Below are 27,292 nucleotides of genomic sequence, written 5' to 3'. Positions count from 1 at the left end.
TGAAACTGTTTCTCAGCCCTGCGATATTTCGTCCGCTATTGTAATTGTGACCGTAAGAAGCAGAAATGAAGTCCATTTAAAATGATTTAGAACCTGGCATTTGAATTTGGACATGCAGTTTGAACAATACTTTACAGATCAAATAGGTTTTGCTGATCGATTGTTCTTTGTATAAGGAGAAAATATTTACCTAAACAGAACATATAAATCCTGGACATTTTCTGAAAAACATGAAATGTTGATTCTTTCAAGAAGGAATTGTTTATTCGTGTTATTTTGGTTGTGGTTAACCTTTATGTGGTATTCTGTTGTATTTATTCTGGTTTTTGTTGTCTGAACCTTTGTTAAAACTGCATTATTACTCCGATAGAAGCAGCCCAATGTTTTTATTTATAAATAAAATATAAGGATTTATTTTTTAATTTTTTTATGTTGACTAGTTTTTTGTTTGCTCGTTTTTCTTCTGGTAAGAGATTGAGGTCGGAATTCTAAACTAAAGTTTCCGGCTTCTAAAAAGATTGTACTTGCATCGTTTTCTGAAGAAAACTCTTTGTTTTTAGGTTTAAACCCTTGTATGATGTTCGGGTCTGTGGGAGCCATATTCATAAACAAAAACTTTGCTACCTTGTAAATTTGTTGATTTTTTCCCCACTCATAACTTGATTAAATTTGATTTTCTTTTTTTGATTACATTTTATTAAAAAAACAACAAAAAATGAGTAGCACTTTAATTAAAAAATGTGATGTAATAAAGGTAAAGGGCAAATATTAACCATATATGCTGTTTATTTTGCTTGTAATTGGCATGAAGTAAACATCTGTAGAGTATTTTAACATAAAATTTTTGATTGTGTTGAATTAAAAACCAAAAAATGCTGCTGGTCCACCAGACCCACGAACACTGGCTGAGTAACAAAAATATGAACATCATACAAGGGTTAACATGGGACATTTGCCAGATCCCAAAGATGAACAGGAGTTCTGCATACTGAGATGCTTTTCTGTTCACCACAGTTGCAAAGAATGACTATATAAGTTGCTGTAGCTTTCCTATCGACTCAAACCATGCTGGCCACTTTCCAATTCTTCTCGTCTACCTTCCTCAGCCACTCACAGAACTGATACTTTCTGGATGTTTTTGTTTTGTTTTTTCCGCATAATTCTGTATGAACTCTACTGTATGAGTATTTCAGATCAGCCGTTTCTGAAATATTCAGACAACCTCAGCACTAACAACCGCTCCAGCATCATTGAGCTGACATTTTCCCCATTCTGAATTTAGATAAACTGTTGACCTCATTTAGATATAAGGTGTGGTGGAAATTTCTAACCTAAAGATGTTCATAAGGCCTTGTCCTTCTATGCTTTTACCTTGTATCTGTAGTGACCAGAGACTGACATTGTCATCGGTTGTTTTCTTAAGATTATGACAAGGGCATTATGACGAGTTGTCAGGAATTAGGCATAAACAACGTCCAGTAAATCTTGTAGTAGGCCTTCTAGCAGACTTTGGCCCGGTCCAGATTAGCTTGATCAGGAGATGAGCATGTGGTGATTTTGAACCAGTGATTGATGATGTTTTGCTTTTACATATCTTCTTCTCTTGAGTTCTGTCTATTAAATCTTCATGTAATCAATGATCGTGGCCCTACATCTCTCATGCTATATGCAGAGTGTTGTGTCCTGCTGTGCAGCTGAGCACAATAAATTGTGAAACCTTACTTTTTCCCGTGTATACCAGTGTTATACTTTATAAAATCTCTCTGCCACGACAAAGGTTAAGAGCTTTAGTTACAATATGTATAGCAGTGCATACAAATGATTGGCTGTTTGGATTATTGCCTGAATTTGTACAAGCGTTCCTAATAAAGTGCTCGCTGATTCTGTGAAATCACGACACGTACGCACATACAGCTCTCTGATCGCTGCAATTCGCCAGTCGCTGTACTATGAAGTCATCAGTAGGGGTTCCTGTTGTACTATTGGTTGCCATAGTAATCAGCTTTACATTTACGAGATTTGGCAGACGCCCTTACCAATCATACGAGATGAAGAAGAAGCAGTGTGTGATCTTTCCCATGAATCACGTGCACTTTACTCTCTTCAGTCCCATTGGTATTCACTGCAGCAAGTCACACCATATTTGCATAAATATCTCAATTTTGTCAGGTCACTGGACACGCCCACTTCTAGTCCCCAATGGTCAAGGTGGCTCAAGTCACTGTAAGTCACCAGCTCATATGAGTGAGGCTAAATGAGGTATACCGAGGCTCTAACGAGTCAGAGAGTCCTACCTGGGGCAAAGCCGGTCTTGCCGTTGAATCGGACAACTCCTGTCCTCTGACCGATCACAAGAACTCGCTCTCCCAAGCGCAACATGGGACCATCTGAGACTGAGCTACAGGCAGACGGAGTCCTGCTGCGCGCCATGCCTATAAACACACATCCAGAACTCATCTTCATCCATCACATCATCAGAATATCCTCACTCCACTACAAAAGACATCATTAATACTGCAATCATCTCTCAACCGACGTCAAACGGCATCTGCGTTCTGTTATCGACAAACATTATTATCAAACATCAATAACACCATAATCGCCATGGCAGCAGTAATTATCACTGTGCTCATGCAAATGGACTGATCCATCTGGACCATTCATGTGAGTAAGTGCCTAAATCACAAATCTACTCAGGACACTTTGCACTGCTGTAGATAAGCCATGCTCCATGCTCAAGAGCTTTATCTATAATGGCTAACACATTCCTAGCTGCTTTCCAGAAGCCAGAGATAAGCAAGTGTGTGTGTGAGTGTGTGTGTGTGTGTGTGTGTGTGTGTGTGTGTGTGTGTGTGTGTGTGTGTGTGTGTGTGTGTGTGTGTGTGACATTACCACACTGCGAGGATGGTGGAGGAGTAGATCTGGAGTTTGAAGGTGTCCGTTCCTGGCGAGGACGAAGGGGACGTCTCTGTCTAGGCGCAGGAATCGGAGGTTTTAGGACAGAGATTTGTTGGGAGTCCAGAGAGGACGATGACGTGGAGCAGCTGCGTGACAGAGCACCTGGGGAAGAACGAGGTGATGACACCGAAGATAAAAAAGATGCCGATAAAAAATACAATATAGCTTAAAAGCTACAGTTAAAGTAATTACAGAAAGTAAAGTGGAGAAAGTATCCAGAAGCTTTATTGACAAGCAAGCTTTTTGCTGATGCTAGAAAAATCACCCACAGAAAGCCACACGCATGCACATTCAGATATTTCCGCTCTCTGCAAAATAATAATAGAAACCATAAATATGACACTGAGAATTGTGTAGTGTAGAATGTAAGAGATGGTTGAGCCACGTCGTGTGGCAGGAGAGAGAGAGAGAGCGAGAGCGAGAGCGAGAGAGAGAGAGAGAGAGAGAGAGAGAGAGAGAGAGAGAGAGAGAGAGAGAGAAGCTAAAAATATACAAAGTGCTATAGTCCTCATGTTAAATACACACAACACTGTAGACTCTGTAGAATCATGTAATCTCTGTTAATAAAGCATATTTAGAGAAAATGTTATAAACAGGGACTAAATGTGCATTTTACAAGTAAACATTTCTTGAATGAATAAATAAATAAACAAACAAACAAACAAACAAACAAATAAATAAACTACCACGCATTATGTGCATTTAATTTCTAATCACTGAGATTACATTTTTCCCTCTGATTTTGTTTTTAGACATGAATCATCGACTGAAGCCCTTAATACTGTACAGTACATCATCTTCTGTGTGATGAAGATTTTGGACCTCCACTTAGACGAGGCCGACTCTGTGAGAATCCTGAGACATCTACAGGTCTACCAGCTCCAGTTGGACTCTGTGATACTAAAGAGGAGATGTGAACTCCATGTGATCCTTACACCGATACAACATTTGTTTGACTGTATATTTATAAACACACCCTCCAGTGTCACCCATATGAGGATGGGTTCCCCTTCCGTTCCTTCCTTTACCAATCTAAGGGAGTTTTTCCTTGCCACTGCTGCCTGAGTCACCTCAGACTTGCTCATTGGGGATAAATACATACACATTGTATACACAACTATATATATATATCTAATAATAATCTTGAATTTTATATTATTTTAATTCTTTATATTATTCCTTGTTTACTTTCTGTTCTATGTCTATGTTCTGTAAAGCTGCTTTGAGACAATGTGAATTGTAAAAAGCGCTATACAAATAAACTTGAATTGAATTGAAATTGAATATATATCTGTATAATGTTATGTATGGAAGGGGGCAAAATATATTTGTGCTTTAGTCCTCATTGGAAATCACAATCATAGGTTAAATGTACCTTTTAAAAATGAACTCAATTATTTTTTGTTCCTGTTATCAGTTTATACAGAAATTGGAAGGAAAGGAAATACCGCATTGACCTGGTTTGAAGAGCATTAAGTGCACCTCAAAGCCAATGAACGTATCTCCGTCCAATATTAATGCGGCACAGTGATGGAAAAGTGTGTGCCATGAGCAGGGACCTAAACCCCTCATCCTCACCACTTAAAAGGGCAAGATCAGACACAGCAGGAGGAGCCAGGTCAGGCCTTTAATGCTTTTCCAAATGAATTTGGGACATGATGTCATTAAGCCTTCACATTCAAAGACCTTCATGGGCCAAGGAGTTCATTAATGAAACAAGTTAGAGGCTAATGGATAACCATGCACCATGTCTTAAGGGGGAACAGAGTCGGCAAGGAAAAGCTGTCTGATTAAACGCCTTTCACATTTCATGAACTAAATATAGCCTTTAGAACTTATGCCTCCATTGGATATTCAGATGGCCTTTAAACAGCACATTAATTACAGAACACTTATGGAATAAAGAATAAGGCTGACTTTAGTTTAAAGTTAAATCACATCCAATACGTCTAGTAAAGACAATTTTTATACTTTTAAATAGCGGATGGAAAAGAAAGGTGGGTAGAAAAGGAAGTTTTATTTTATCGACGCTGCTTTCAGAGAAGACGTTTGCTCACTTTTTTTTTATTATTAAGGAGTCATTAGGTTTCTCCTTCTGCATGCGGTAAGGACGGCAATTCAACTAGATGTAGGATGAATTAAAAAGGAGCGAATGCACAGAACAAACAATGCTGAACGTTGCTCTTACTAACTAATCACTTTCAAAAATTGTACACAGAAAAGAGAAAAATCACCACAGTTTTGGAAAATCTCCGTGCACAGAAAACAACAGCTGGATGAAATGGCTGCACCTTCAGAGTGTCAGATAGATGGAAGATTTTAGATTTCAAACATATTGGAGGTGTTGAGATGTGATAAATCTGTACTAGGACTTAAATACTAAATAAAAGAATGTAGACATGAATGTATCCTGTTCACATGGGGTTTTCATTTAAATGATATTAATATTAAATCTCAAATATTAAGCCATAAAGGTTTGCTGAGGTAAGAATCTGCCATGACACTAATATTATTAATAACTAACTGCCCTGAATGACGTGACTTGAAGTGACGTGACATACGGCTAAGTACGGTGACCCATACTCAGAATACGTTCTCTGCATCCAAAGTGCACACACACAGCAGTGAAAACACACACCGTGAACACACACATGGAGCAGTGGGCAGCCATTTATGCTGCGGCGCCCGGGAAGCAGTTGGGAGGGGGTTCGGTGCCTTGCTCAAGGGCACCTCAGTAGTGGCCGCCCCGAGACTTGAACCCACATCCTTAGGGTTAGGGGTCAAACTCTCTAACCATTAGGTCACGACTTCCCCCATGATTTGTAAATGTAAACTAAATGTACAGTATACGCTCAATCAAAACCCACCTAAAAATGACTTTAAGTCACACAATGGGTGCTAAATAAATACATTTTTATCAACATTACCATGTATTTTGCACATTTAAGCGGCAACCCTCCAAATTCCAATAAAAATAAACAGCCAAGACAATTATTTTATCACCACTGCCTGTTCGAGATGCCGTCTGCTCATTTTCAAATCATTTAACAGAATCATTTGGCTTCTTTGCTAGCCAAAAAGGGAAGCAAAGTAAAGTGAAATTAAACAAGTTGGATAACTTAGCGGGGACAGATTGAAGAAAAAAAAACACTTAACAATCAGCTTTAACCGTGCTGACACAACAGAACAGCAATCTCAAAAACGAAAAACTACCTGGATTTGAAAGTGAAACAGATAAATAAATAAATAAATAAATCTCTCTCAAACCTCTCAGGCGTGGATGAAATCAGCGCTCCGTCACAGAGCCGAAACAATCAGCTCTCCGAAAACGAAAAGAATTAAAACGACCAGAAAACATCACCCCTCACCTCTCGACATCTGCGAAAACTGCAGAAATGAACTGATGAATAGTTGTGCAACACGAAACTATGGAGCTAACAGAAAACGAGAAAGAGCAGTGAGGAGAGAATACAAAAAGAACGATGCAGAGAACTACGTGGCTAAAGCTCAGTCATGCAGGATTCGATAAAAGTGCAGAAAAGCAAATCAATGCTACAATTACAACGGAATAAGAGGGATATTTATCACCCGTCACGCAAAAGGACGAGAGCGGGCCTGAGTCCACATGAGTACACACATCATAAAGAGACTCAAAGATTGGCACAGAGATGAATATGGCTATGGATATTGATCAGCCAATGGATTTTGGTTATTACGTGAACTAATTTTGAAGCTTGATGAAACATTTTACATGTTGAATACAAACAGCGTTATGAATTCTCACCAATCAGCATGCAAGGAGTTTCCTGTTCAGCTGCTTTTGTCTTAAAGGTGGGGTCTCGGTTGTTTGAGAAATGCTTCAGAAAACTGTGTTGGGCCACCAAACAAAACAATACAAAACTAACATGTAGCCAATGAGCAGAAAGGGGCGGGGCTTGTCAATATGGGAGGAGAGAGTGTTCGGTGCACATGTGTGACATTAGCAGAAAGTGGTTTTAACATTGACATGGAGGATAAAAACAAAGAAAGAAAGCGAAGAAAGGCTTACGATAAGGCAAGATGTAGGACGTGTTAATATAGGATCAGCTTTCCAGCGCTGGAGAGAACTGAAGGAGGAGGAAGTTGGCGCATATTCGCAGATTGGAGTTTCGCGAGTCAATAACTCTTGAGCTACAGTAAATGCTGTTACTACACAAATAACACCTCTTTTCTATCGTAGTAATGTAGAGAGACAGCTACAACCACGTTTTGTGTAGTAACAGCGTTTAGCTCAGGAGTTACTGACTCGAGAAACTCCAATCTGTGAATATACAGTACAGCCAACTTCCCGCTCCTTCAAAAGCTGAGCTATGATAAAGACACATTTCTTTCCATTAGTTACCTGGGTTATGTATGTATGTGTGGGTGAAGCTGTCAAACCAGCTGGGACCCATTTGGGTTAGGGGCGTGTTTGTTTTGGTGATTTCAAATGTCAACATTGGCTTTAAAACATCGGAGACCCCACCTTTAATTTCTCTGTCCGAGTTCTGTCTCTGTCCTCGTCTCATCCGTTCTCACTCCAGCCTGTCACATCATCACACGGTACGTGTGAACTCTGCTTTGACGCGGCCTACAAACATGGCCGCCACGGACTCTTACTCCCAAGCTCACAGTCATCACCATACAAATTGTGTTCACATGCGTTTCTTTATGTATATCTGGTTTAGTGCTGTTTATAACCAGCTCTGTTACAGCTTGTGAAGTATGCGTTTGATTCATGAGCCTTTTTCTCGTTATCGCAGTTATTGGATTTCGTATTTTGTTTTTTGTTGTCTAGTGTCGCATTTATTCGTTTCTTTCTATTTCTTCTATGATTATGAGAAAAATATATACAATAGGATTTAATCTTTTAAGATCAAGTTAATGTGATGTTCACACTCATGGTCTTTTTTTTTGTATCCCTATATATTCTATTCTTTTTGTTTTTGCCATTGTTTTTCCACTTATATCAGTCTTGAGCATTATCTCAATGTTCTTGCGCATGTCCTTTGCACGTGCTCCTCTGCAGAATAGTCCAAACTTATATTTGGAATATGATGGACTGTGACCTTCCCAGGCTATTATCGTGAGCACAATAAACAATCTCCCCGATTAAACCCTGGCTCTTAGCCTCCTGGTTCTCCAGTCATCATACATCTGGTGAAACAGCAGTGTTTTAATCATCCAGGAAGTTTCCTGCTTATAGCCTGTTTGACCTGTGGCTCTTTGGAGTGTTCAAGTGTCTGTCTGCTAATTTAGTTTTACTTTAGTACCCATTTATTTTTATATATTTGGAACCGTTCCTAATGATCTGCACTTGCATCCTAATCCTACTACCAAGTCTTTGCCATTATGACGTTCGTTCGTTCCTTTGTTCGCTCATTTCAAGCAACTCACCGCGCTAAGGTTCTTTGTCCTGCTTTAACATACATCATGCAGATATCTGACTGGAACCGACAAAAGGTCATTCTGAAATATTTGGCTCCATCCATATTTTTTGTTGTGACAGGAATAAGCTTTTTTGAATGTCCTGCTTTTGACAACCAACCCTAGAGCATGATGCTACCACCACCGTGCTTCATCACAGGAATGGCATAACCTGGTTATTTGGTTTGCACTAAACATTATGCCTTGACGTTATACCAAATGGCTCAACTCATCAGACCAGAAAATCTCTTTTTTCCTCCACAAAAGCTCTCAGATTCTGGACACTTTCCCATAGAGACCAAAGCTGTGAAGCAAAACATAAACAGTGAGGGGAATTAATGACAGCTTTGACATCCTGTCCTCTGATCTTTAACGACGATCATTGGTTTGCCAACAACATGCTGAGTTAACATGCTGCTGTCCTGCCTCTGCCCTCATGTTACACACAGTCAGATTTGTATTAACACTTAAGTATGATGACTCATGCATGCTAGTGCTACCGAGACAAGCTGATTGTTTAATGCACAAAAAACAAAGAGCTTTTCAGACTGTTTAACCATATTTTTATATTGACAAAGGGTAGAAGGACATTTCACAGTAATTTTGAAGCAGGGTTGGCACTGATTTTTACCTGGGGTTATAAAAACAGTGTTAACCCCACACTGCCGTGCCAGACAAGTACAACGTGACACAGTACAGCGTTAAAATGTTACAGCTAAATGATTATCAACAGACACCTAATCAGAAATTGCCTTATATCATGTGCTTTGTTTAGTCACAGAAACCTTTCGTGTTGTGTAAACAGTAGATGCAACGTATGAAGTGAAATAAAAAAAAGTTCGAGTGGCGACAAGACACTAAAAAGTTTGATATAAATGTTTGTAAACGTTTGATATACATTTACAGCATTTGGCAGATGCCCTTATCGCGAGCTACTTACATTTGATCTCATTTTATACAGCTGAGCAATCAAGGGTTGCTCAGGGGTCCAGCAGAGGTAGCTCGGTGGACCTGGGATTCAACCTGGAAATTGCCCTGGGATTCAAACTCACAACCTTCCAATCAGTAGTCCAACAACTTCAGTACCACATCAGTATATTTACAGACATGGTCAGAAATGTCTGCTTAGGACAAACTGGATAGCATGACCAGAAATAAGTGAGTATTTGAGGAATTGACTGAAAAAAATGGAAGCTGGATATCAACAAACCCCTTGGCAGCTACAGGACACAATTACAAAGCTGTGAAAAGTAAGGAATTGTTTATAAAATTTTAGTCCCGATTCTAAAAGTTCAGCCATGTGTCGAGCCTAAAAGCGTGAGACCTGAGAAAAGCCTGATTTTTTTGTACGAAGCAGTTAAAATATGAAATATTAGTATTAAATATTCAAGATATCGAATTTTGATTTACTTTGTTTTAAATATTTAAAACGATAAAACTGGTTGCTTCCAATTAAAAGTTAAAAAAAATGAATACTTTTATTTTTATTTTTTAAATACAAAGATATATTTTATTCACTTCTTAATCTTAGACAGCCTTTCATGCAAAGATCGTGTAAGTTATATAAGAAGTTAGTTTACCAAACAGCGTTTAAGGGTATTTTTTTAAATTGCTAATGTAAGAGCGTTTTATTGCTTTCCTCACGGCACTGAATCGTGTTTTCTTTGATCACATTTTTGGATATATGCCACAGTTAAATGGACATAAAAAGATTCAGTTTGTAAAATGTATAAATACCAGCTGTCACATCGACACACGCATGCAGCCGCTTACACTGCAGAACTAGCGATGGCAAACGACCAAAAAAAAGGCAAAATAACAAAACAAACTGATTTAATTGGTGATTATTTGTGCTGTGTTGTCAGAAGAAGTGGAAAAGAAGTTACTGTAACATAAGCTTGTGCCAGAAATATAACTAGTAGGTGTTTCCACTTATGCACATATTTTATTTTGTCACTTGGAGGTGTTCCTGTTACTGATTGCCATAGTTACAACCTTTAAAAGTGTGTGGAGCAACTAGCATTTAAAATCGGTTTTCTTGCTGATAAAATTAAACATTCTGGCGAGAGATTTGGCGCTTGTGTATAAAATGAAGGAGTAGCTAGTGTAATCATTGCCTAGGATGGCTACCACTCAACTGTCCTCACTCACATTGGTAGTCGAGTCGCACAGAGTCGCTCAATATTTGGAACTTTTTCAATTTTGTGCCTGTGTTTTTTTTTTGTTTTTTTTTTTGTTTTTTAACATTTTTAAACATATTGCCATTTGACCTTCATGTTTTAAGTAATATAACTAAACAAATAAAACAAAACAATAAACCTTTTTTTTTAACAATCTATAAAATGTTATTTAAAAAAAAGAAAATTTCTTGTGAGGAAAAAGTAAAGACACCCCCATTATTTGTACTTAAATTAGATAAAAATAATTTTTAGATAAAATTACCTACAGGTGTATCACATGAGATCACATGAAATTATTAGGACATTTTTACAGAGCATTTTGAAAAAGGCTTGCCTTAATTAAACTGCAGATATTTAGTCTGGTTTGCTCTTAATCGTTGAAGTGAGAGGTATCACCATGGTATACACAACATTCTTTCATGAGGCCTTCAGACAGAAGATTGTTGATGCTTATGAGTCTGGTAAGGGATATACAAAGATCTCCAAAGAATTTGTAATCAGTCATTCTACTGTACAAAAATCAGTTGCAAGTGGAGAACGTTTAAAACACCTCCAAACATGGCCAGGTCAGGACATCCAAGCAAGTTCACCCCAAGAGCAGACTGCAAGATGTTTAAAGAAGTCTCCAAAAACTCTAAAATATCATCATAGGGCCTACAGCAAGCTCCTGCTACAGTTGATGTCAAAGTGCATGAATCTACAATCAGAAAGACACTGCACAACTTGAATTATCATGGGAGGTGTGTTTTTGCTGTGTAAGAAAAACACGAGGGCAAGACTGAAGTTTGAGAAAGAACACAGAGACAAAGGCCAAGACTTCTGGAATAATGTGCTTTGGACAGATGAGTCTAAAATTGAATTATTTGGAGATCATTTCAGAGGGCATGTTTGGCATAAACCTAATACAGCATTTCAGCAAAATAAAAATCATACCAACTGTGAAACATGGAGGTGGAAGTTTACTGGTTTGGGGCTGCTTTGCTGCAGCAGGACCTGGCCAGCTCATCATCACCTTCTGATATTATAAATTCTACATTGTATCAGAAGGTGCTTGAGGAACATGTGAGACCATCCCATCTGTCAAAAGACTGATGCTGAAGTGGAACTGGACCTTGTAACATAAAATCATACCAGTAAATCCACCAAGGACTGGCTGAAAAGTAAAAAATTGAGAATTCTGGACTGGCCAAGTCAAAGCCTAGATCTAAATCCTATTGAGATCCTGTGTGGTGATTTGAAGCAGACTGCATGCAAGAAACCCCTCAAACATCACACAGCTGTAAGAATGCTGCATTCAGGAGTGGGGGAAATGACAATAAAATCCATTAGAAAATGTGGTATCTGAGGTTCAATACAGCTTTAAAGTTTGTATAAATACTATACAATGTTGTAAACACATACCTAGACATCAGGCAATAACTATCTATCCACAAAATAAAAAAAAAATAATGCAACATGCAAGTCAGTGATGCATTTCTTCATTTCACGTCTTTGGTTTCTCGGCTGTAGATATTCTGAATTTGAATTCAAACGCAGCAGACGGGTGTTGACTTTACCCAGCATTTGAGCACAGCAAGTTTATGAGCTCATGTTTGCGCAGCACAGGCGGTCGCATTGCTACAGATCTGCCACGGATTCCAGATGACCGTGTGAGCTGTTGTTACTACGGGCCGAACAAAACGAAGCAGCAGCAGTAACCTATGCTTAGCTTTAAGTTTGTCAGCTGACCTGGAGTAAGCAAAAATTCCTAAAAATACACAGTTTGCAATGAGGTTTACTATAATGTACATGCCAACACCTATGTAAAACCTCTGCTTCATTCGAGCCACTTAAGCATGTCATGCCTACAATAATTAGTGTTCCAGGTCTCCGCTGATCAAAGCAAGGGTTAGTTTAATTAAAGTCCGACACAGGCTTTTAATTACCTGTCTGAATGTCCGCACCAATTGCGAGTGTTGGTAAGGACCTCGACTTTATTGATGCTAAACCTTTAGAGCAACCATAGGTTGAATAAATAAACATATAAACAAACAAATAAATAAATAATAGCAGAGGCAGTGGAATGGTCAACAAATGCTGAACATTGAGACAGAAAAACAGTAAATTGTACAGAAGAAAAATAATAATAATAATAATAATAAGAAGAAGAAGAAGAAGAAGAAGAAGAAGAAGAAGAAGTACCGTCCTTTTTTGTACAGTACTTTGTATAATTTGCCTATCTTTATAAATTTGTCTTGTATTAACAAATGTTACATCACACTATTTATCTGTTTATAGCATTAGTACAATCCATGTAGAAAGTCCACAAAGCACAGCTTTTATAGCGGCTATAAACATGTTTACGTTCCGACCGGCTTGTCGTTTAGAGACAACAAGCTTTCAGTTTAAAGACAAATTTCATCTTGATTTGATCAAACTTTTCATTCTGACTCGGTCAATCGGATTTCGAGAAGATACGATGGATACAAAAAGTTGCACACCTGGTAAAATTGCAAGATCTATCATTTCTTCACAGCTTTCTTCCATCTTTTATATTACAGTATCATCTAACAAAATTCAACTGAAAAAAAAATCGCAATGTTTTTGGAGGGAAAACAGAGGTGGACATTTTGATTCATCTAAACGACTGGAATCTTTTGATTTTGTTCATCAAAACGATTCGTTTACCTTCGTGCACCGATTCCTTCAGTGACCCTTTCCGTAAGTTACATCACTATGCTGGTAGTTGGCGCCTGTGGGTCTATTTTTTTTTTTAGATATTATGAGTAAGTCAACAATTGAACCATGAAGTTATTGAAGAATTGCGTATCTGCTGACTCACTGATGGTGTTTATAGGTTTATGACCAGTTACAACAAGAGAAAGAGGCAGTATGGTGAGTCTGAAAAGTACTTTTACTTTCTTCCTTTTCTTCAAACCTTGAGTGAGAATGGCTTCTTGTAACATCATTGAAGTGGAGAGATTCAACTCGGTGTGTGAGTGTGTGTGAGTGTGTGTGTGTCGGGTCTTTCAGTTTCTCCAAAAGCTTACAAGGAAGACCTTCCAGGTCCATTCTTCCCAGGCAAATTCCAGACAATAATTATTTTAAAACATTAGCTTAAATGTTAATTTTAACAGTGGAGTACAGCCTTTAATTCTTTCTACTGTATAAACAAATAAACCAAAATTAATAGATATCATTGGTTGTAATTGCATTTCATGAGGTTCAGCATAACCGGGCCTTTGAGTCTGCATAAACACTGTAACTAAGCACAAGCCTCTTTAGGCTATTTTTAATCACCAATTAATGATCATCTACCACGGCAAAAAAAAAAAAAAAAAAAAATCATAACCAGTACATAAGCATTCTGCTGCTATCATGTCACTTTGATTTATATTTCTTTACATCTCTGTCTTTGTCTTTCTCGTGTTCTCTGGTGTCATTTCTTTCTTTCTGCTTCAACAAATACAAGCAATGCGAGCTGGGATTGAGGGAGTAGCTGTTTGTTAACAAGTCGAACGCACAATGTGTTCGACTTGTGTAAAGGAACCACAACGTCGACTTGCCTCGCAACTGAATAAAACCCGAAACGCTCCATGCTGTGACTTCTCAAGTAAGACATCTAATTGTTAAAGCAAATTGTACGGATTAAAAAAATTACATAAAAAAATTGCTACAAGAAGAAGAAGATAAAGTAAAGAATTTCTCGGGAAGTCCGTCTTGGTTGCACTAATGAGAGATTGAGTAAGAAAAGAGAAAAAAAAAATAGCAATTATGTGGTGTTGTTTTTTAGTGTGTAAGAATGTGAATGATAAGATGCAAGAGATGTTTCAGAGAGAAATATGATGGTGTTGCTATGGACCAGTGGAACTAGAGGAAAAGTTTGCAGACGGTTATTTATTATAATTTATTATAATTTTATTGCAGATTGTGCCTAAGGAAATAATCATATATTTATGATTAAATCTAAAACTCATCTGTGATTTAAGAATGGCCTTAAAGAGAATAATTAAGCAGCTGTTATGCAAGGAATGAAATATTTTTGGATGTGCTGATATTGGAAAATAATCAACTTAGCTCAAAGTCACGTATGTGAAAACAAAAAGGATGCCGCGATGCAGCCGGACTCAAAATGAGTGAAAGGGCTGTTAGTACATCATTGTCCATTGTGTTCAGTTATGTTTTAACATATGATTATGTTCATTACAATACACAGTAATCAAGTTAGTTATGAAGTTTCAAATAGATTTTGGACCTTCATTAAGATTAGGCCAACCTTGTGAGGATCCTGAGGGATCTAGAGATGTACCAGCTCCAGTTGGACTCTGCTTTATAAAGTATTCTGACATACTAAGAGGAGATGCCGACTACACGTTGTCTTTGAGGACGACCTTCTAATCAATACACAATTGCCAGACTGTATCGGACTGTAGAAAGGACATTATTCATAATAACACTCTCTGGTGTTTATAACAGTTTATAATAACACCCTCCAGTGTCACCCAAATCAGGATAAGGTTCACTTTTGTGTCTGGTTCCTCTCAAGGTTTCTTCCTCTTCCATCTAAGGGAGTTTTTCCTCACCACAGTCACCTCAGACTTGTTCATTGGGGATAAATACAAATACAAATACACACCGTGAACACACACCCGGAGCAGTGGGCGCCCGGTGAGCAGTTGGGGGTGTTCAGTGCCTTGCTCAAGGGCACCTCAGTCGTGGTATTGCCGGCCCGAGACTCAAACCCACAACCTTAGGGTTAGGAGTCAGACTCTCTAACCATAAGACCACGACTTCACCCTATAAGTAGGTCTTCAACCGTCATTTAAAAATAGCCAGTAACTCAGCTGTCCAGACCCCTAGGGGAAGTTCATTCCACCACCTCGGTGCCAGAACAGAAAAGAGTCTTGTAGTATACTTACCTCTTACCCTGAGAGATGTTGGAACCAGTCGAGCAGTCCTGTAGATCTGAGGGTGCGGGGTGCAGTGCGAGGAGTGATGAGGGCTTTGAGGTAAGAGGAAGCTGGTCCATTTTTGGCTTTGTAGGCAAGCATTAGTATTTTGAATCTGATGTGTGCAGCTACCGGAAGCCAGTGGAGGGGTTGCAGCAGCGGGGTGGTATGTGAGAACTTACGGTTTATGGTATGGTTGAAAACAAGCCATGCAGCTGCATTTTGGATCATTTGCAGAGGCCGAATTACATTCATAGGTAGACCTGCCAGCAGTGAGTTGCCGTAGTCCAGTCTTGAAATGACAAGAGATTGAACAAGTACCTGAGCAGTATGTGTGGACAAAAATGGCCAAATCCTTCTAATGTTGCAGAGAAGGAAGCGACATTAGTGTGTCACATTAGCAACATGAGAGGAAAAAGACAGTTGATTGTCCATAGTTACCCCAAGGTTGCAAGCTGTGACTGAAGGGGAGATCAGATCGTTATGCAGGGATATTGCAAGATCATGACCTGGGGATGAATCACCTGGGATGATCAGCAGTTCAGTTTTGTTAGGATTGAGCAGTCCATGATGATATTTCTGCCAGACATGCTGAGATCCGATCAGAAGCTGTGGTATCTCTGAGGGTGAGAAAGAGAAGATAAGTTGTATATCATCAGCATAGCAGTGGTAAGAGAACCCATGTTAGGAAATAACTTCACCAAGAGAGTGAGTATACAGGAAGAAAAGGAGAGGACCAAGTACTGAGCCCTGTGGGACAGAAGTGGACAGTCTGCGTGGAGCAGATGGTACTCCCCTCCATGTCATCTGATATGAGCTTCCTTCCAGATAGAATGCTGAACCTGAAATCCCAAGACTCCTGAGGGTGGACAAGAGAGTCTTGTGGTTGACCGTATCAAACGCTGATGAAAGGTTGAGGACAATGAGGACGGATGACAGTTCGGCTGATCTAGCAGCATGTAGTTTCTCAGAGACATCCAAAAGGGTTCTCTCTGTCAAATGAGCTGCTTTAAAGCCAGACTGGTTGGGATCTTGGAGGTTGTTCTGTGAGAGATAGACAGTCAGTTGATTATAGACAATGCTTCAAAAAGTTTAGAAAGACATGAGAGAAGTGATACAGGTCTGTAGTTACTGATGTCTGATGGATCAAGAGCAGGTTTCTTTAGCATGGGAATAACCCTTGTGTTCTTGAAGGTAGTTGGTACATGACCAGATGCTATGGATCTATTGATGATTAGTGGTAATGAAGGGCAGAAGGTCTTGTGAGATGGCCTGGAGCATAGTGGAAAGGAGTGGATCCAATTGGCAGGTGGTAGGATTGCAAGACTGGATGAGTTGTAAAATCTCTTCTGTTGCTACAGTTGAGAAATGTGACAACAAAAGAGTAGGGGAGAAGGGGAATCCAGACTGGGAGATGTAAGTGCAGTCAAGTTACAGTTACAGTTACTTCAAGTCACAGTTTTAACTCTGACACTGGAGACGTCTTCAAAAAATGCTGCATCATATAAAAGAGATACAGATTTTATTATCAGTGTATCTGGAGTGTCCAAGAAAAGATGGAACAGAAGGAAGGAAGAAAAGGCAGGAAGAAAGCAACAGGAGTGATAAGATAAAGAGAGGGAGGATGGGAGGAAGTGAGGAAGGTAGGAAAGATGAAAGGAAGGGCTGGAAGGAGGGAAGGAGGAAGGAAGGAACAAAAGCAATAGGAGCAATGGGAGGAAGGAGGGAAGGAAGGAAGTAAGGAAGGAAGGAATGGGAGGAAGGAAAGAACAGGAGGAAAGGAATGAAGGAACAAAAGCAATAGGAGCAATGGGAGGAAGGAAGGAAGGAAGGAAGGAAGGAAGGAAGGAAGGAACGGGAGGAAGGAACGGGAGGAAGGAAAGAACAGGAGGAAAGGAATGAAGGAACAAAAGCAATAGGAGCAATGGGAGGAAAGAAGGAACAGGAGGAAGGAAGGAACAGGAGGAAAGGAATAAAGGAACAGAAGCAATTGGTGCAACCGGAGGAAGGTAGGAAAGATGAACTGAAGGGCTGGAAGGAGGGAAGGAGGAAGGAAGGAACAAAAGCAATAGGAGCAATGGGAGGAAGGAGGGAAGGAAGGAAGGAAGGAAGGAAGGAAGGAAGGAAGGAATGGGAGGAAGGAAAGAACAGGAGGAAAGGAATGAAGGAACAAAAGCAATAGGAGCAATGGGAGGAAGGAGGGAAGGAAGGAAGGAAGGAAGGAAGGAAGGAAGGAAGGAAGGAAGGAAGGAACGGGAGGAAGGAAAGAACAGGAGGAAAGGAATGAAGGAACAAAAGCAATAGGAGCAATGGGAGGAAAGAAGGAACAGGAGGAAGGAAGGAACAGGAGGAAAGGAATAAAGGAACAGAAGCAATTGGTGCAACCGGAGGAAGGTAGGAAAGATGAACTGAAGGGCTGGAAGGAGGGAAGAAGGAAGGAAGGAACAAAAGCAATAGGAGCAATGGGAGGAAGGAGGGAAGGAAGGAAGTAAGGAAGGAAGTAAGGAAGGAAGGAATGGGAGGAAGGAAAGAACAGGAGGAAAGGAATGAAGGAATAAAAGCAATAGGAGCAATGGGAGGAAGGAGGGAAGGAAGGAAGGAAGGAAGGAAGGAAGGAAGGAAGGAAGGAAGGAACGGGAGGAAGGAAAGAACAGGAGGAAAGGAATGAAGGAACAAAAGCAATAGGAGCAATGGGAGGAAAGAAGGAACAGGAGGAAGGAAGGAACAGGAGGAAAGGAATAAAGGAACAGAAGCAATTGGTGCAACCGGAGGAAGGAGGGAGGGAGGGAGGGAGGAAGCAATAAAAGAAAGGAAGGAAGGAAGGGATGAAAGGAAGGAACAGGAGGGAAGAAATGAAGAATCAGAAGCAATAGCAGAAACAGGAGGGAGGGCACAAAGAAGGAATAGATTAGAAACATCAGGGAGGGAAGAAGTAAAGAAGGAAGGAAGAATATACCTCTGGAACTGCATGCAGAGCCTAAACCTGCATATTGAAACATTATGTCTTGAGTTTCATGATGCAAAAAACTGTTAAAAAAAAGTTTAAATAAATCCAGCAATAATGCTGCAGTTGCAGTTTTAAAAGCATTTAATCATGTAATAAGACCATTTAAGGTGACTAAAAACCTGTGCATTTTAATCAGATCCAGTTTGTGTTTTGAAATGTAATGGCGCAGTAAAAGCTCATCGGCTTTCTTTTGCAGAACCGTTCGTTAAACAGCATGAACAGAAATATTTTCTGTGCAATCATGAGTGCACTGTTTATCTGCTCGACTCGTTTGCAAACAATTTCTTCGACTGACTTAATTGTTAAAAATGAGTCTTCAGGATATGTCAAGACACCTTAATTGTGTGCAAGAAATAAAGAAATGAATTGTGAGGGCAGTGTTTTCACCCCTCGCAGCGTAATTAGCCTGCGTAAGAGTGTACTTAGTAAATCAGCCCTACTGTCAGGCCTAAGGAGCGAGGCCAAGAAAGTCACATATTCTTCTTGACCTCATCCCATTCCTTAGAGCAGCAGATCTACTCATTAAACACAGGACAGCTCTCATTATCTCTCAGGACAACGTATCAACATGATGCACAAAAATCCACTAAGTCAAATAAGAAGACAGACCAGGGAGCATTAAACCAGCTCACTGCCAAGATGGGTTCTTTTACTACTGACAGGCATTAGAATGATTGTATCATTAAAGCTTCTTAAAAATAAGAGTGAAGCTTGGATACTGCCATTATGGGACGGGGGTCTGAACGGAGCAGCGATTTGGAGCCTGTAGTGTGTGTCACGCTGACTCCGTGACTCATGAAGCACCCTACGGGGCCTGCGTGAACAGCGAGGCATGACTCAGCCCTCTACGGAAATTCGAGAGGAAATTAAAAATAAAGGGGGGGTTGAGAAGGGATGGGGGCTGAGGCTGAGGCTAAAGTATGTGTATGTAAAAAAAAAAAAGTCCAGTTTGGGAGATAAAATAAGGAACAATAGAAAGAAAGACTTAATCATAATGGAGCATAATAGCTGAAAGCATTTCTACTAAAAATAAATACGGAAAACAGGAAAGATATTTAGAACATTAACTCATCTGTAGTTTCAGCCTCAGACGTAGCCTCACAAACATCTGAGGCTGAACGCCTCATGCACATGGCACGCAAAACTGAAAACAAACTGCGAATCGTCATCCGATTGGTTGGACTCTACAGGATTTCCAAGAGATGAGCACGTAATCTTTTTAGCGATCCGCATGGAAACAAATCCGTCGTGACACTATTTCCCTGAACTGTAACAACAACGGTCCTTGTTTAATAAAAGCTGCTATGGAGTCCAGCCCTTCTGCCGTCAGAGACAACCATATATCATTATTTAACTGCTGACTGTTAAATCCTCTAACAAGTGCCTTGACTGTTAAATCCTCTAACAAAATCTTGACTCTGTTAATATAGTAATTATATTATTATATAGTGATACATACACTATAGCTTGTAAATATAGAAATAAAGAAAATATAGAAAACTTGATGCTACTGAAAAATGTATCAATGAAACAGGGATGGATATATAGAGGGAGAGGGAGAGGGCAGAATAGAGAGGGGGGGAAAGACGTCAGAAAGAAAGAAAGAAAGAAAGAAAGAAAGAAAGAAAGAAAGAAAGAAAGAAAGAAAGAAAGAAAGAAAGAAAGAAAGAAAGAAAGAGTTAAAAAAGGAAAGAAAGAAAGAAAGAAAGAAAGAAAGAAAGAAAGAAAGAAAGAAAGAAAGAGTTAAAAAAGGAAAGAAAGAAAGAAAGAAAGAAAGAAAGAAAGAAAGAAAGAAAGAAAGAAAGAAAGAAAAGTAAAAATTAATTCTTACCTTAAATGTACTCATATTCCCTAACTACCTCACTAACTACCTTCCCTCCGCAGATCCATCCCTCCCTTCCGGTCCCACACTTATTTCTTCACTTCAAATCCCTACATCATACTCCGCTTCACCCCTACCCCTCCCTCCCTCCCTCACTCCCTCCCTCCCTCACCTCACTCCCTACACTCCCTCACCTCCCATTCCTTTTTCCCTCACTTATCCCTCCCTCCCTCCCTCCCTCCTCCCACCTCCCTCACCTCCCTCCCTCCCTCACTCACTCCCTCACTTCCCCTTCCCCATCCCTCCCCTTCCCCTTCTCTTACCCTCCTCCCTCCCTCCCTCATCCCTCCTCCCTCCCTCCTCCCTCCCTCCCTCCCCTCCCCCTCTTCTCCCTCCCCCTCCTTCCTCCTCCCCCCTCCCTCCCCTCCCTCCTCCCTCCCTCCCTCCCTTCCCCCTTCCCCTTCCCTCCCTCTCCCTCCCTCCCTTTCCCCACTCCCTCCCTTCCTCCCTCCCCTCCTCCCGCCCTCCAAGAAAGCTCCCTCCGTTGGGATTTTAAGGTCTATGTATAAGCCTTGTCAGGAAGAAAGGGAAATTAAACAGAAGCCAGGAAGAATAGCAGAAACGTACATTATAACAGCAACGTGTTGGTTAATGTAATGTGCTTTTACAAGAACCAGACACAGGACACAGAGTCATACATCAGGTTAAACTCTGCAGGAAAAACCAAATCAACAACTTCATACTCATCCTCCAACTGTGCAACACACACCCACACACGAGAAGAAAAGAAAATGAATGTTATACTGTATCTTACAGCACTCGGGGAAGATCCTGTGATAAATAAGGGATGCACAGAGACGCTGTAATGATTCTTATTAATCAGGAGTAAAAGCATATTGGCAGAGTGCACAGAACACAGTAGTGTTTACGCAAATAGAAAGAGAGAGAGAGTGTGTGTGTGTGTGTGTGTGTGTGTGTGTGTGTGTGTGTGTGTGTGTGTGTGTGTGTGTGTGTGTGTGTCAGTAGTATTTTGTAAAGCACTAAATAAAACAGACTATAACAATAATTTACAGATAAGCGGCATCTGGTCGAAACATGTCTCAGTCATAAAATACTTCCATTCACTGTAAGATTCCCTCCCTAATAATTCCTAATGAATATACAGTATAGAATGGTTAATGTTAAGCTGGTGGACTTTGGTCTCAGGATATGTGGTGACTCAAGCGGATAAGGCTCTGGGTTGGTAACTGAAAGATCGGGGTTCAAGCCTGAGCACTGCCAACCTGCCACTGTTGGGCCCTTGAGAAAGGCCCTTAACCCTCACTGCTCTGATTACAGAGGCTGACCCTGGGCTCTGACACTAACCTCCAAAATTGGAGGTCAAAATCATATACATATGTATATATATGATTTTGAGGTCCTATATGATGTGTAATGTTTTTTTTTTCACTTTGGAAACGACTTTAGAGCAACGAAAAGAGAAAAAAATGTCGAATGATGAATGAGTAATGTTTATAGATGCTCCTGGGATCTTGTTTCGTAAGGATGTTCCACAACATTAAATCTAACTTTGTTATAAATGGGGTAAAAGTTCTGTGTGTCGTTCATTAATGCAGTAATAATTGTACTTGTTGACAAATCGGGTGATGTATGATGGGAGTAAAACATCTCAGCATGTGCTGCTTTTGGAAAATAATCAACTCTGAATGGGGAAAAAAAAGTTTCTTTGATAATAACAAGAAACTCGTGAAAAAGCCTTTTTTAAAAATAAATAAATAAATAAATAAATAAAAAGTAAACAAACAATAATTTAAATGTAAAGTTTTAAAACTTCAAAATGACGTGCTAAAAAATACCATTATTTTTACCTAGATATACATCTACATCACTGACCAAGGCAACACAAGAATATTTAATCATGCACTGTTTTGATTGCCAGGTTCTTTATTACTCTGTATATCTTTCATTCACCTCTTGCAATTTCTTTCTTTTTTTTTCCTCTCTTATCTTAGACAGATTCATTCTTCTTCGCAATCTCAACAAATCACTTTAAGGGAAGCTTTAGGGACGGGTTATGCATCATGCGAGCCCTAAAGGTACAGATATACAGTAGATGTGCGGGGAAAAAAAAGAAAAGTAGGGCACTTTCAATGCTAGTCGAAGGACAGCGTACCTGTGTCGACTTTCGACTTGACCCTCGAGAGGTCAATGTGGCGAGGAGGGCGAAGAGGAGCAGCAGATCGACGAGGGACGGGTCGGCGTCGCTCTGAGAATTTACTGATTTTAGAAAGCGGAGCAAAGATTCCTGCAAAAAATGGGGAAAAGAAAAAAAAAGCCAGAGCGATAGAGATTTTATAACCATAGTGCTTTATACTCCAACTACACTAATAAATCTCAATTCAAAAGTATAAGCTTATTTTATTCAAGAAATAAAGATATTAAAAAAAAAAAACAAGACAGAATGGATTCTGCTTCCTTCTGTGCTTCTAAGTAGTGTTGTGTATTAACATAATATAGGCTGAAAGAAATTTCATCATTACTGAGCTATATATAGCTTAAGTGACCTATTTTCAGACAGAAATGCTGGTATATAAAATCTAAAGTGCAAAATAAATAAAAGGCAGGCAGGGGGAGAGGAAATGAAAAATTAATGGTGCTCATATCTAAGAGTACTTGGAAAGCAATAAATAAGTAAATACAAAAATAAATAAATATTTTTTTCCCCTATGGGAGCCATATGTATGACGATCTATGAATAAAGTCATAAATAATCTTTTATATAGTATAAAAACTTCATAAAGACATTTTTCTAATATTTCTGAAAAGCTTTATAGTTTATAGGCATTTTTATTTATAACATTTATCTGGAAGATATTTTTAAGTGCGTTTTATGTATTTTACTTGAGGGTGATTTGTCTTGTTTTCTTTTTCTACATCACAAAAAAAGATGGCAATTTTATAGGCGTGCAGATTCGATGCGCTTTGCACACGTAAATAAACAATAAAGCTACATAAAGCAGATTTTAAAAAAATAAAATAAATAAAGACAAGTATACAGGCTTAAAAAAAAAAAACACTACGCAAAGCGGGCTGGGGTTTTGTGACACCTCTGATATGATATGCGTTGTCTATTTATAAATCAAATACAGTTTAGTTGTTATACAGTAACTATGACCTTCTTCCCAAGAAAAAGTATGTAAAGAAAGATGAAAAGCAATGACAGTTATACCGTGTTTCATACGGCAGGTGAAGTAGTGAACACCAGCTACAGATCCGTCATTCTTCCCCTCCGGCTGCTGAAGCTCCACACCAGCCCACAGACCCCCGGCAAACTCGGTGCTGCCACAGAAGCGCAGGGTCCCCACCTTAAACACACCAACACCACACCTGCACCTTCAGACAGGAACTCGGGAACATTCTCAAGGTGCCAAAAAATGTTACTTCAACCACAAGTGCCATGTACTTGAGAGAAATATGGAGAGAAACCTGCAGGGAATAGCAGACAAAATTGTTTTCTAGCCATGTGGGGTTGTGGGAAGATAATGCTCATTCAATAGACCTGTTTCATGCCTGCTTTATCATGCTCTGTTCTCCGGAGAGCAATGAAAAGTGATTACTCTTGCACAAAGACCCCACAACACACAAACACACACACACACACACACACACACACACACACACACACACACACACACACACACACACACACTTACAAAGCAGAGGGTATTCAGACCAGTGCAAAGCGACTGACAATTTTTGCATGCCTACATTTGTAAACAGCCAAATGAACTCTGATAGAAAGAACGTCCAAAAAGTAAAATAGGGATCAAAGAGAGCGGGCGGTGCAGAGGCGGCCTGGCGATAATGGAGTTTTGATTAGTCAATCTACAGATTCTTGCTGCTTGCTGCACTTTATTCATCTTTGGGTCTGTATGCATTCGGAGCTCCAGATCTAAAAGCAAAGACAACGCCAATCAGGTGGATAATTATGAATTATTCCCTTTATTATATGAAGTGTCCCTACAGACACTTCTGGTTTCCTTTTTCTTCTCATTTAGGTCAGATGACTCGAGAATGAGAGCAATCAAGATACTGGTTGATTAAAAAAAAAGTGAAAAACACTTTGCACTGCTATTGAGAAGATTTTGAAACCATATCACTGTTTTGTATAAAAATGTTCCAAACAGAAAAAGAAGAAGAGTGATAAACGTTCTCCTGCTTGATCTCAAATCACAACAACGAGACCAAGAGAGCAAAAACAGCCACTCTCTGGAAGAAAGCGCTGAGACCCCCTCTCTACCATGTCAATCACAGCATCACTAGCTAATTGTGGCCATCTGTGACTTCACGTTTGTACAGGAGGATATACAACATGGACCTCCAATGATGTTACACTGCCCAGTAATGCAGCAGGAGCAGCAGTTTAAATAGATGCATTTGGTTGGATCATGAGTCATTAAGGAAGCACATATTAACCTTCATCCCCCTCCCTTGTCACTATTATAGGTCTGAGAAGAGATGGCTAGTGGGTGGGAACTGAGAGAAAAAAAAAATGAAAATATCGTTACGATAATTATTAGTTATTTCTTCATATAATAAAGGGAATATTTCATAATTATATCAGTAACAGTTTTAAATAAAAATTCAAAGAATGATTTGAAAAAAGAAATTCAAATCACACCTCCAAGATTTGTTTAGTATAGTTTTATTTTTTAATGTCATGCACAATATATTCTTTCTTTGCCTTCAGCTGCAATAACAAGATCTAAATGAAAGCTAATATGGTATATATTAATTATGATTACAATTCAGCTTTATAAAACAGCACTTGTTTTTTATTTGTTTTAAGGATGACAGGACAACAGTGCGATTGTTAATTGGAAGATCGTGGTTCAAGCCAGAGCACCGCCAAGCTGCCAATGTTGGGCCCTTGAGCAAGGCCCTTAACCCTCACTGCTCCAGTAACAAAGGCTGACCCTGCACTCTGACCCTAACCTCTAAAGTTGGGATATGCCAAGTCAGAATTTCACTGTGATGTGTGTGCCTCTGATTTTGTTCTGATTTTCTGTCTCTCATTATCATAGCCCACTATCCAGAAAATCTGAAAGCCCAAATACACGATTTCTGTATTGACTCCTCTCTATGATGCTACTTTCACTTTTAAAACCATACCCATACCACATGTATTCCAAACATCTAACGCCATAGCAGTAATGTAAACGATGAGCAGCCGTGACTGGTCACTGAGTATATAGCTGTATAGCTCTAAGCAAACACAAGGATAAAGACATCTAAATATATTTCCTTGCTTGGCATTTATAAAGCAGTGCAACAGTGTTGATGTTCTATCAATTCTATTGCAGCTTCTAGCTAGGGCTTAAAGCAAACAAAATATGAGCGCTTGCTAGCGATTCTGACATTTACTTTACTATATTTACATCTTTTAGCAGCTGTGGATTCATACATAACAGGGTTTTTTGTTTTCTTTACACTTGTGGATTAGTTTACAATGAATCCTTTCATAATATAAAAAAAAAATCAGAATATATATATATATATATATATATATATATATATATATATATATATATATATATATATATATATATATATATACACACACAAAATATAGCAACCAACTAACATCTGGGATTACAGCTGGACTGTAGAAAAATGTGACCTGCTACATATTAGAGATATAACACAAAAAACAACAAAAGCAATTCTCATATTTACCCTGCCATCATCATGTATTACTATTATAATTTTTTTATTCCATCTACATGAGATTTTTACACCATGCTCTTCAGAATTGCTTCATGTCAGACCAATGACGTAAAGCACATGTACACCAGGACAGATGGTCACACAGAAGTCAGGGTTTCTGAATTGGACTGAGTGTCTCATCCTGGGGCCAAATGTGTCTGCATTCTTTATCTATCTGTCTTTAAATGAAGAAAAAACATTAAAACCAACTACATAACATTGTGCATGTCCCCCTTGTGATGCCAAAACAGTTCTGGCCCATCATCAGTCCACCTACCCACCCACCCACCCATCCATCCATCCATCCATCCATCCACCCACCCACCCACCCATCCATCCATCCATCCATCCATCCATCCATCCATCCATCCATCCATCCATCCATCCATCCATCCATCTGTGCAGTGCTGGCTCAAATGGTTAAGAATCTCGGTAGTTGCTTGGAGGATTGCCACTGTCAATCTGCCACTGTTGGGCCCTTGAGCGAGGCCCTTAACCCCATCACTGCTCCGGAGGCGCTCTGTACATACACTGTTTAGATGTTTGGAATACATGTGGCATGTGTATATAGTTTCAGTTCAGTCCAGTTCTGATGCTCAGTGTGGTGTAGTGGTGTAAAGGGGTCAGCATGGACACCGGTCCACAGCTACTCAGGCTATCTATCAGAACCAGCATTAACTTGTTCAACAGGGCTTGTGAGCCAACATCAGTGAGCCTTGGGCCCCCATGACTCGGTCGCAGATTCACAAGTGGGTACTAATAATTGCATACCAGGAACACCCCAGAAGGCCTGCTGTTTTGTAGATGCTCTTACCAGTCATCTAGCCATCACAACTGAACCCATATAAAAGTCACTCAGATCTTTATATACTGTATATAAGTATACTTGCCCATCTTTCCTGCCTCCAGTTTGAGACATTTCTGTTCAATTCATGCATAATATAACCCACCCCATGAAAAGTGCCACTGCACCCAAATAATCAAAAGAATTAAAAGAATAATACAAAAAAAATTCACTTTAAATAAGCTACCGAATAAGTAAACAAGACACATAACTGATGACTAGATTTTGTCACATTTCACATCTCAGATTCACATTTGTATGCCTATACATCCATCTATCTATCTTATATTCATGGTTAGTATGATATCTTAAGAAAAAGTTGCTAGCTGTTTGTAGAATTCA

General features: G+C 39.4%; 1 protein-coding gene across 7 annotated transcripts in view; it reads right to left on the bottom strand.

The window, feature by feature from the left end:
* Positions 1-27,292, bottom strand: part of zgc:103755 (uncharacterized protein LOC449988 homolog) — a 69,449-nt gene that overhangs the window by 19,292 nt on the left and 22,865 nt on the right. For 4 of the 7 annotated variants that reach the window (XM_047821894.1, XM_047821892.1, XM_047821893.1 and 1 more), the window contains 5 exons: positions 23,570-23,705; positions 22,514-22,645; positions 12,509-12,571; positions 2,893-3,060; positions 2,295-2,432 (listed from right to left, as the gene is read on the bottom strand). In XM_047821894.1, coding sequence (XP_047677850.1) covers positions 2,295-2,432; positions 2,893-3,060; positions 12,509-12,571; positions 22,514-22,645; positions 23,570-23,705 — 637 coding nt within the window. The remainder of the gene's footprint in view (positions 1-2,294; positions 2,433-2,892; positions 3,061-12,508; positions 12,572-22,513; positions 22,646-23,569; positions 23,706-27,292) is intronic. The other 3 variants (XM_047821895.1, XM_047821896.1, XM_047821897.1) reach the window with 2 other exon arrangements.

Source organism: Tachysurus fulvidraco, chromosome 12 (assembly GCF_022655615.1).
Source record: "Tachysurus fulvidraco isolate hzauxx_2018 chromosome 12, HZAU_PFXX_2.0, whole genome shotgun sequence".
Classification (NCBI taxonomy): domain Eukaryota; kingdom Metazoa; phylum Chordata; class Actinopteri; order Siluriformes; family Bagridae; genus Tachysurus; species Tachysurus fulvidraco.
This window is presented reverse-complemented; position numbering and strand designations above follow the sequence as displayed.